Source organism: Mandrillus leucophaeus, unplaced genomic scaffold (assembly GCF_000951045.1).
Source record: "Mandrillus leucophaeus isolate KB7577 unplaced genomic scaffold, Mleu.le_1.0 Scaffold331, whole genome shotgun sequence".
Taxonomy (NCBI): Eukaryota; Metazoa; Chordata; class Mammalia; order Primates; family Cercopithecidae; genus Mandrillus; species Mandrillus leucophaeus.
The window spans coordinates 1974679-1986733 of NW_012103488.1; the positions used below are offsets into that span (position 1 = coordinate 1974679).

Genomic DNA, 12055 nt, shown 5'->3' on the forward strand with positions numbered 1-12055 from the left:
GAACAGGAGGACTGTTCTAGATTAAAAGGGACAAAAGAACACATACCAATCAAAGTTTTCAGAAAGGGAAAAAGACCTAAGACATTTTGGGGATAGTCGAGGAAATGTGAGTATAAATATTAGATTATATTACTGAAAAACCAATAATGCCCCAAACTGGAAAATAATATGGTAATAATTAAAAGTTAGTTATTTAAAGACATAAATGTAAATACCAAAATAATCCATTAAAAGAGGTAGAAGTTTTTGCTCCTATAAAGAAGGAATGGTGAATGGGAAATAGGAAAGGTGATATCTGTTTTTTGTTGTTGTTGTTTTGCAGCAAACACATAGAGCAATTATTTGGATCTTTAAAATGTGAGGATATATAACACTGATTTAAAAAGAGAATATATTATTAATACATACGTGAAGAAAATAAGACTTTCAGAATAGTTTTTGGCTTGTTTATTATAGGGAAAAAATCATTCTACTAAATTGCACTAACTGGTAAAGCCTAATGAAATTCAACATGTAGCACCATGAAGCAGAACACACACATATTTTTACTACAGGTCTGTATATGATGTGTTCTGATAATTAAGTAGTTACTAACCAGGAAGAAATCATTTTTTCCCTAGTCCAAACTGTCTCATTTATTCTGTTTTTTCTATGTTACTTCTGAATCGTTTGATTTTTTTCTTTTCTTTTTGTGGAGGGTTGGGGGCAAAATGAGGTCTCCCTATATTGCCCAGGCTAGTCTCAAACTCCTGGGTTCCAGTGATCCTCCTGCCTCAGACTCCCAAAGTGCTGGGATTACAAGCATGAGCCACAATACCTGGCCAAAATTGTTTGTCTTTAAAATATTTTAAACATCACTATATCCAATGCTCCTATGGCAATCAATAAACTACTTTACTTTCTTTTTCATCTGTCATATATGCATTTGAGTTATAAAACAGAATGTGACCTACTACATTCACCCAGATTGTCAAAATATAACTGCCTACACTCTTTTCCTTCCACAATATGCACCTAGCCCTTAGTTACATGCAATATTAGTATGTTGGCAAGTTAATCAATATTTTCATTCCTGTTCAGCTATTTGTCCTTGATCAACATTACTAATCATTTATATCATTTATAAAGGACAATGATTCACTAATAAAAGGCTAAGATTTGTTTTAGTGGATTATCCTGATGCACGAATTTTAGGTACAAAGGTTAGGGTAATGTAGACAGCAAAACACATGATTCACTATGATTTATAGTAAATGTATCTGTCCTTTCAATAACAGAAAAAAATTCTTATTTAAAACAATAAGAAAAAAAACCAACTCACCTTTTGGCACTCATCTGTTCTTTCAGCTTACTGTACATTTCTAGCACTGCATTAAAAAATGTAACATTTTAGCTTTCAAAATGAAAAGAAAATATTTTGAGAGATGAAAATAATCAAAGCAGGAAAGAGTATATTACAAATTCATTACACTTCTACACCTTGAGTTAGGCTAATATTTTCAAATAAAATGTTAAATACTTCAAGCATATAAAAACATTTTAATTTCCTTATATACTGAACGTTTTATCATATATACACATATACACACACACACATACATATAGATGTATTACACTGAACCTGGAACACTTGTATATGCTAACACATATAACTGAGACATTAGCCTACTAACAATTATCCTATCCAGAAATTACTAATGTTTCTTCCCTGAAATAGAACTGGCACTTTAGATTTTAGTTATTTGAGAGAGAAAGTTGAGTGCGAGATTCATTGATTTTTGACTCAACATACAACATACCAAACAAAATAACACACTTGTGTTAAACTCACTATAAACAAAAGTTTATACCAAATCCACAAAGAAAGAAAAATGTCACATGCTTACAGCAGTAGGAGTGAATTATAATACAGCCAGAAATAAACATAGCAAAGCATCTTGATTCATTTCATCCTTTCTATCAAATGCAATTGTTTTATAGAAAGGAACGCAATTATTCAATAAATTAATCTTTGCCAATATAATATAGTGTCACCAAAAGGGTTTTTAACCACGTAGATTATCCTTTAAACTTAGAATTTCAAAGTACAGAATGAGTACACACTTTGCTTTCCCTCTACAATATGGATAGACAACACTTTTTTTCCAGATTTTTCTACAGTCATATGACTCCTCCTATGGGCCTCCAAGTTTACAAAAAACATTGTTTATGTATCTGAAAACCATAAAATCTACAATGGTAGCTATAGTGAATCAACCCCGACTCTGTCGCCTCACAGGACCCTATGTATATCTCTATATACATATTGTAATGTAATTTTTTTCACATTTTCCAACCAAAGCATTAGACGGAACTCATAAACTGGGAGAGAGCCTGCTGCAATAAGTATAAACTTTCTTTGAAGTCTCCAATCTTAACAATTCATGTAAATTTCATATCTATCTCATACCATTTCCATATAAAAATAATGCTTTCCTCAAAAACAGTAAAAACTAACAGACCAGGAAAACAAATCCATTGTTTATGCTGTGATTTTTTTTTTTTTTTTTGAGACAGGGTATTGCTCTGTCACTCAGGTTACAGGGCAATGGCACAATCATGACCTACTGCAGCCTCAACCTCCTGGAATCAAGCAATCCTCTCACCTCAGCCTCCCAAGTAGCTATAACCACCAGTGTGCCACCACACCTGGTTAATTTTTTTTTTAATTTTAATTTTCTGTAGAGACAGGGACTCCCTATGTTGCCCAGGCTGTTCTCAAACTCCTGGCCTCAAATGATCCTCCCACCTCAGCCTCCTAAAGTGCTGGGATTATAGTCATGAGTCACCATGTCCAAGCTATGACTTCTTATATCCTCTCATACTCCTCCTAATCCAAGGAGGAGTTAGGCAACTGTACTCTTACTAATGACTTACTTGTCTTTATTCCCATAAGATCTGTGAACTCCAAGTATCTGAGACAGGTCTCAGTCAATTTAGAACGTTATTTTGCCAAGATTAAGGGCATGCCCATGACACAGTCTCAGAAAGTCCTGAAAACATGTGCCCAACGTGGTCAGGGGTACAGTTTGCTTTTATATACTTTAGGGAGACATGAGACATCAATCAATACGTGTAAGATATACATTGGTTCAGTCTGGTAAGGCGGGACAACTCAGAAGTGGGGGCTTCCAGGTTAGAAGTAGGTAAGAGACAAAAGGCTGCATTTTTTTGAGTCCTTGATCAGCCTTCCACTGAATATCCAATTTAGTCTGGCCCAGTGAATATGCATTTTTACACAAATAAAAGGGCAGAGGAAGCAATCAGATATGCATTTGTCTCAGGTGAGCCTCAGAAGGATGACTTTGAGTTCTGTCTGTCCTTTGTCCACAAGGAATTTTCAGTGGGCAAATTGTGAGGGAGTATGTAGCTTCTTATCTTTGCAGCTATCTTATTCAGGAGAAAAATGGGAGGCAAGTTTGCCTGACACAGTTCCCAGCTTGACTTTTTTCTTGGCTTAGTGATTTTGGGGTCCCGAGATTTATCTTCCTTTCACAGATTATAGGATCCTTCAAAAGATGAGATTGTGTTATTTCCAACTTCATAGTTCCAATACCTACCATGATGCCTGACATGCACGCGCGCGCGCACACACACACACACACACACACACACAGGTTTATAAGTGGATAGTAGGACAGAAAGATGAATAGAGGAAAGCAGGTAGTTCTGGATGTGGCCATTAGGAACACAATATCTATATGAACTAAGAGTTGCTGTCTAGCCTTAAAAACAAAGACAGTAGCAGTAACAAACACCTGACCTCTACTTCCCTTTATTTCTCTATTTTAAAAAGCCCAGTAGGTGAATAAGCTGAATTTGGCTCTTGCTCATTCCATCAATAACCAATTTTTAAGGTTTATTATCACACAGGGACAAAACATTCAAACTTAGAGGACACCTTCATAGCTATTACAATGCACCTGATGGTAGCAAAGAGGTATTGTTAAACATGACTATAAGGAAATAGGTTTCTCAACCCTGAAACTTAACATAATAAGCCAACATTTTATTTACTCAAAGTTTTTACGTAAATATGCCTGGTCCATCAGAGATTAAGCAGAGTAGAATTTCACTGATTCTAAAAAAAAGAAAAGCTATTCTCACAAGTCAAAAAACAGGCCAGAGGCAGTGGCTCACGCCTGCAATCCCAGCACTTTAGGAAGCTGGGGTGGATGGAGCACTTGAGGCCAGGAGCTCGAGACCAGCCTGGCCAACATGGTGAAACCCTGTCTCTAATAAAAATACAGAAATTAGCCAGGTGTGGTGGCACATGCTTGTAATCCCAGCTACTTGGGAGGCTGAGGTTGCAGTGAACCAAGATTAAGCCACTGCACTTCAGCCTGACCAACAGAGTGAGACTCTGTCTCAAAAAATTAAATAAATAAATAATAATAATAATAATAATAATTTTTTTAGCCAATAAAATCTGCTAACAGTTTTAACAATTTAATTTGTAGTCTAAGCTAAATTTACATTATAAAAATAGCATATAGCCAGGCACAGTGGCTCATGCCTGTAATCCCAGCACTTTGGGAGGAAGAGGCAGGTGGACCATCTGAGGTCAGGAGTTCGAAACCAGCCTGGCCAAAATGGTGAAACCCCATCTCTACTGAAAATACAAAAATTAGGTGGGCATGGTGGTGGGCGCCTATAATCCCAGCTACTCGGGAGGCTGAGGCAGGAGAATGATTTGAGCCCAGAAGGTGGAGGATGCAGTGAGCAGAGATCGTACCACTGCACTCCAGCCTGGGAGACAGAGTGAGACTCCACCCAAAAAAAAAAAAAAATTTTATATATATATATATGTGTATATATATATGATATAAAATATCTCATTCTATTCTGCTGAATATGGAGGTTTAGGCTCCTTCCTAAAAAAAACAATAATAAGTTTCAAAATGGGACAAAGGATGGATTTAGTTTAGTATATTAAAAAAAAAAAATGGCCGGGTGTGGTGGCTCATGCCTGTAATCCCAGCACTAGGCTGGGGCAAGGGGATTGCTTGAGCCAAGGAGTTCAAGGCTGCACTGAGTTATGATCAAGCCACTGCACTCTAGCTTGGACAACAGAGTGGGACCCTATCTCTAAAAAAGTAAAAATTAAAAGAAATTTTAAAAAGTCATATACTTGCTTCCTTTTGTTTGAATAGAATGCATCTAACTTAAAGTATATTAAATCCAGGTAAAGAAAATACTGGTTAGTTTCCTCAGAATTTATCTGATGCCCAAGTACTATTTAGCCCCAACAAAGAGACCAGAAACAGCATTTCCAAAATAACAGGAGGAAAGGCAAGAATGGTGACGATCTGGCACTTCTGATGTTTTTCTTACCTTATCAGCACAATGAGATTGTGAGCAAAGCAAAAACAACCTGCTAAGTGACAAACAAAAAAACAATGGAAAACTAGAGGTAAAAAATCAGGCAAATCAGGTAAAGGTAACCAAAAGACTCTCCCCATGGGAAAGTATTCCAAGGAAAAACAAAAAAGGGTTATGGGGGACAAAGGGCAAAAGAGGCAGACAGGAAACGGAAATGTAGAAGTTGCTGTTCTAGGAAACTGATGTGACATATAATCAAACAGGAGCTTTCTAACATGACAAAAGCATGAAAATTCACGGAATAAAACGAACCTGAAAGATAAAGCATGGTCTATGTTGGGAGGCAATCACCAAATAATCTGTAATTCCCATACTAAAGAATCACTATTTGCTATTATTAAATTATAATTTTACCAAGCCAAACATTTTATTATAGACAAGTTTAACTCACCTGGAAGGCATAACTGCAACTTTTCTACTACAGTTGTAATATTTCTCTGCTGAATTCTACATCGAATGATATCTTCCGTGTGGACTATCACCTTAGAAAAGAAGGAATGTTCATATCTTTAAACAAACAGTTAAAAAATAACTACATACTGAATACACAGAAAAGTATCATTTTCTCACCTCTTTTCCAGCATCTTGAAACCTTCGGTTGGTATCAGTAACTTGCACCTTAAAAATTTAATTTCACCTTAGTTAGACAAATATGCATAAAACTGCCCTGATGTAACTGCTCACCCTTGTAATCAGATCATGCTTCATGAGAAACTTAGAACAAAGAAATGCAAATTCAAATTAACTCTACAGCTTGAACTTGAACTTTTGATTGAAAAGGGCTTTTGTTAACTTCAATTACTTATGACAGTTCTTTTTAACAGATTCTGTGGCAAACTTCTCAAATTTACTCAGGATTTTTGAACTTTACTTGCTTCTCTAAGTCTGTCAAACAATTCAAATCACTGACCCAATTGACCACTGGTCCCCTTTTGATAACTTCAATGAGGTCTATGTGCCATTCATTGTCTGTAGGAAATGGTGATTGCATTTTATGGTAATTAAACATTCATACTTTGCTGAATGCAAACACTGGGTGGTTGATTAACATCAAACACAGAAATTTCAATCCACAGCAACATTTTAATGCTGCAGGTGCAGGCAAAGCTCAACCTCAAATTTTCCCACATATTAAGTGACTCATTAGGTCATCATAGTAAGGAAGCACATTCTGGTTTATTAAAAATCTCATTAATTTCTGAACAAAGATGCTCAGTGACCTCATTGATGCTGTAGTTAGTCTCTTGTTATCTGAATATCCTTTATACAATGGTTTTCTAATCATAACCTTTGGTGAACCAGGGTCATTTTGTCTGCTTAGTGCTGTAAACGTAAAGAAAGATAAATAGGACAATTCTTATAATTAAATATTTTTTATCCTGACTGAACAAATCCAGGTCTCTTTTAATAAATAATGCTTTAGCTGTATGGCAGAAAGTGTAGACCAACTTTCTTTAAGAAAATACACACTGCTGTTAAACTTTTCAAAAAGTTTTAACATTATTAAATAATGCTGAGGCAATCAGCATTATGATAAACAACTATTTATGGTAAGTTTTTAAAGGAATTTTAGAGGGTAACATTTTATAAATATTGTACTAATTGTCATTTTAGAAATTCAAAAACTGCAAATAGGGCCTTTCATTGTACGCATGTTTTGAGTTCACTTCCCTGCATGGAAAGAAATTCTGTTAAGTCAGTGCATTACTTGCTTCAGAAAAAGAGATTACTCCTGTCATTAGCATGACAACTGTGTTAATAGAGCATACAGAGCATTCCCAAATACATACACAAATTCACTTCTTGAAAGTAACATACTTAATAATGACTTGTACATATGTACTATAAGACTTGAGTAATTTAATGAGAACAAAGGTAAACAATTTTAACATATTTCTTACCTTCAGTTTTTCTGCATCAGTCCTTACTTTAAGGAGTTCTGTAATAGCATCTACAAAACCCTGATGATGAAAATTGCACATCTTTTCAATTTCCTTGTCATGATTACGGATACAAGCATCTAACTTTTCCATAAACTTCTTGTGTGCATTTGGTTGGTCATCATACACAGACCTGAATGTATATAAGAAAGCTAAAATTAACCAAAATGTATTCTTTAGTAAGCCTGATCTTTGCAAGAGCTGATATCTTAAAATTAAATCCCTGAACAAATAAACTGATGATAATATTATCTTTAGTAGAAATCATTTGTGTGAAAGTATTTTATTTCTTCTTGAACATGATAAAGAGCCACACAAGCTCTAGATATAACATGAGGTGTCTGAAAATAAAGGTATGAGGCTCAGGAGATGTGGATCTAATACAAGTTTTTAACATACTAACATTAAAAAAAAAGAATCACTGAGTGAATGAATGATTAAAGAATGAATGAACAAACTCATGATTTTTACAGCATTTACTATGTAAAGTAAATGCTCATGTTCTAAATGCTTTATATGTTAACTCTTTAATCCCCACAACAAGGCTATAAAGTAGGTATTGTCATTACCCTTGCTTTACAGAAGACTTACAGATTACTGAACTGCCATAAATTCCACAACCAGCAAGCAATAGCTGGGATATGACTCCTGACAGTCCGATTCCAGAGTTCACATTCTCAGGTGCGAGCCCATATTGCAGTCACCACAATGTTTTCTAAACATGGCATATTCATTCCTATTGTCTCTCAGCTCATGCTGTCTCCACAGAGAGCGCACCCCTCTATTCACCATGCAGTAAAGGACTACCCTTGCCACTGATTCCTGGGAGGAAAGCCTTTGGCATGCCCTGCCTAAGTGTCTTCTTCGTTTACCTGGAAGCCTCCGACTGCCAAATAGCAGATGCTAACAGTGTGACTGATGATGAGGCCTGAGGCCACACGGTTTTAGCTGTGGAGGGGAAGGAGGTCAGCAATGTGGGCAGACAGCCAAGTCTACATGGGTAGTCAGTCATGGCTATATGACCAAACCCCAGTAAAAATCCTGGATACCAAAGCTTGGATGAGCTTCCCTGATTGACGATATTCCATGCGTGTTACCACACATCACTGCTAGGAGCAGTAAGTGTTGTCCCCACAATTCCACTGAGAAAGGACAACTGAAAGCTCACTCGTGGAACTCTCCTAGTCCCTGTCCTATGTGCCTTTTCTGTTGTTGATTTTAATCTGTGTAGTTTTTTGAAAGTTTTTGTTGTTGTTGTTTTGCTGTAACAAACAGTAACTATGAGTATAACAACTTTGCTGAATTTTGTGAGTCCCTCTAGCAAATTTTTGAACCCGAAAGTGGTCTTGGGAACTTTCCAAACCTCACCCCCACATCTGTTGCCCATTGTCTGAGGTTCATTTCAAGTCCCATTTCTTCCAGCAGGCCTTTGCCAATAATTCCCATGCCAAGTAATCTTTTCTTCTGCAGGACAGGTAAACTTACAACCCCTTACAGTTATTCTGACATGTAATCATATATTACTTCGTATTATAATTTACAAGTTTTGTGTTTATATTTTGTTTCCCCAAATACACCATAAACTTCTTGAGGGGCAGCCTCTGTCTTAGGTTTTTAATGAGTACACTCTCTAATACAGGACACCAATTATTAAGAATTTAGGCTCCTGGCAGCCAGTGGCTCACACCTGTAATCCCAGCATTTTGGAAGCCGATGCGGGCAGATCACTTGAGGTCAGGAGCTTTTGAGACCAGCCTGGCCAACATGGTGAAACACTGTCTCTACTAAAAATACAAAAATTAACTGGTGCGGTGGCAGGTGCCAGTAATCTCAGCTACTCGGGAGGCTGAGGCTGGAGGATCACTTGAACCCGAGAGGCAGAGGTTGCAGCGAGCAGAGATCATGCCACCGCACTCCAGCCTGGGTTACAGAGTGAGACTCCATCTAAAAAAGAAAAAAAAAGAATTTAGGCTCTTAGCATCTATGCCTACATTCTAATGTAGGTCAAATATAAGTTCTATTTTTTTTTTTTAATTTTTAAAAAAGAATTTAGGTTCTGTAAGAGCTGAGTTAGAACTAGGCTCTGATCTTGGACATATTCTCTTTTCTATCTCTCTCCATGTCATCTTGACTTGTAGCTTTAAATTCCATAAGCACACTGACACCTGCCAAATTTTTATCTCTGCCCTGACCCCTCCTCAAACTCATATATCTTTCCAATTAGATGTCTCATAAGCATCTTAAGTATGTCCGAAAGTGAATTCCTCCTGATCTCCTTCCACAAAACCTGCCCTTCCCATAGTGTTCCTCATCTCAGTAAACCCCACTTTTCTAGTTGCTTAGACAAAAAACCTTGGACTCATCCCTGATTATTCTCTTTCTCCAGCAAACTACCTCCCCATTGGTATCACCCTGGACTAAGCCAACAACACATCTTGCCTAGATTACTGTCAACTGCTTCCTAACTGGTCTCCCTGATTCTATCCTTGTTCCCTTTCAGTCTGTTCTCAACATAGTGGCCAGATGACAGGTAATGGGAATTATCCCATTAAAACCTAAGGCAGATCCCATGTCTCTCTTCTGCTCAAAATCCAATTTCTCTTACAACAGCCTGTAAGACCCTACATAATTTTGCCTCTTTTACCTCACTGATCTTACTTCCTGTTACTTACTTTCCATTTTACTTATTCCACGGCAGCAACATTGGCCTCCTCGTGGCTTCCTTAATACACAGGCATATTCCCATCTACGCTACCTAGATAAACTAGATAGAGACACAGATAGACAGTCAGACAGACAGATATACACACGCACACACACTATCTCCTTCCCTGCTTTATTTTTTAATCTTCTAAAATAAAGGAGTTTATCACTATATCATTGTTTCCACTATAGAATATATTCTTTGTTTCACACTTTTAAGTATTATCTGTCTTCCCCTACTGAAATGTAAGCTGCATGAGAACACAGAGTTTTTGTTTTGTTCCCTGTTGTATCCCGAGCCCTAGAATAGTGTCTATCATATAACAGAAGCTCAACAAATAATTCATTAATAAATGGATGAACTAATAGATGAATGGATGGAATTAGAAAAGGCACTTACTAGCAGTTTAACTTCAGGTAAGCCACCTGAATCCTCTAAGTATCAGTTTTCACAACCATAAAATAGGGATAAAAATAGCACACACAGCAAAGAACAAGTGGAATTTGAAGTGAAACACACAATACCATTTACATTAGCATCCTCCAAAATGAAATACTTAGATATAAATCTAAAAAATACATAAGATCTATAGGAGGAAAACTACAAACCTTTGATTAAAAAAAAATCAAGGAACTAAATAAATGAAGAACTATTCCATGTTTATGAAGAAGAAGACAGTATCATTAAGATATCAGTTCTTCCCAATTTGATCTATAGATTCAAGGCAATCTCAATCAAAATCCCAGCAAGTTATTTTGCAGACATCGATAAACTGATCCGTGGGTTTATATAGAAAGGCAAAAGATTCAAAATAGCCAACACAATATTGAAAAAGAACAAAATTCAGCCATGCATGGTGGCATACACCTGTAGTCCCAGCTACTCAGGAGGCTGAGATGGGAAAATTGCTTGAGCCCAGGAGTTTGAGACTGCAATGAGCCATGATTGTGCCATCGCACTCCAACCTGGGTGACAGAGAAAGCCCTACTCAAAAGAGAAAGAGAAAGAGAAAGAGAAAGAGAAAGAAAAGAAAAGAAAAGAAAAGAAAAGAAAAGAAAAGAAAAGAATTGGAATATTGACAACACGACCCAAGATTTCCTATAAAGTTACAGTCATCAAGATTGCATGGTATTGGCGAAACAAGAGACAAACAGCTCAATGGAACAGAACAGACAGCCCAGAAATAGACCCACATAAACACAGTCAACTGAATTTTGACAAAGGAGCAAAGGTAATACAATAGAGAAAAGATAGTCTTCAACAAATAGTGCTAAAACAACCAGACATCCACATGCAAGGAAATGAATCTAGACTATACCTTGAATGATAATGATGTGTCAATGTAGGTTCATCATTTTTTTAAAAATCTACTACTGTGATGAGGGATATTGACACTGAGGAGGCTTTGGATGAGTACGATAGGGAATATATGGGAAATCTCTGTACTTCCTCCCAATCTTGCTGGAAACCTAAAGCTGCTCTAAAGAAAAGAAGTCTTTAAAAAAATAGTATCTACATTAGAGTGTTAGGAGGATTAAATTAGTAAACATGAAAAATTCTTAAACAATAACTGACACATGGTAAGTGCTCAACATATACTAACGACTAGTATAGTATGCACATAAGAGACAACCAAATCCTTGTTAAACAAGTGAACCAGTGGCTGAACAATTGAGTACTAGAGACAAACATCAAATAAATATGACCAACACTCAATTATCACACCAAGGGATCTAACTACCACTAACACCTAACATTTTTATATGTCCTTCTGCATTTTTTACATTTAGTGTTTCATTTATTTCTTATACACATCAGAGAAAATATCACTGCCTCTTTTTCACAAATGAATAAACAGGTATAGAAATGATAAATGATAAATGAAAAATGAAAAATGATTTGCTCAACATAGCCTAGCTGGGAAGTAACTTCGTACTTTTCCCACAATTAACATGTATAACAAGAACTACTAACTAAATAACATTATTTT

At 36.4% G+C, this 12055-nt stretch overlaps 1 protein-coding gene across 2 annotated transcripts in view; it reads right to left on the reverse strand.

Annotated features, from left to right (window-relative positions):
- EXOC6 (exocyst complex component 6) overlaps window positions 1–12055 on the reverse strand; it is a 218817-nt gene that overhangs the window by 157508 nt on the left and 49254 nt on the right. For both annotated transcript variants that reach the window (XM_011988477.1, XM_011988476.1), the window contains 4 exons: window positions 7323–7494; window positions 5992–6039; window positions 5813–5903; window positions 1322–1367 (listed from right to left, as the gene is read on the reverse strand). In XM_011988477.1, the coding sequence (XP_011843867.1) occupies window positions 1322–1367; window positions 5813–5903; window positions 5992–6039; window positions 7323–7494 (357 nt within the window). The remainder of the gene's footprint in view (window positions 1–1321; window positions 1368–5812; window positions 5904–5991; window positions 6040–7322; window positions 7495–12055) is intronic.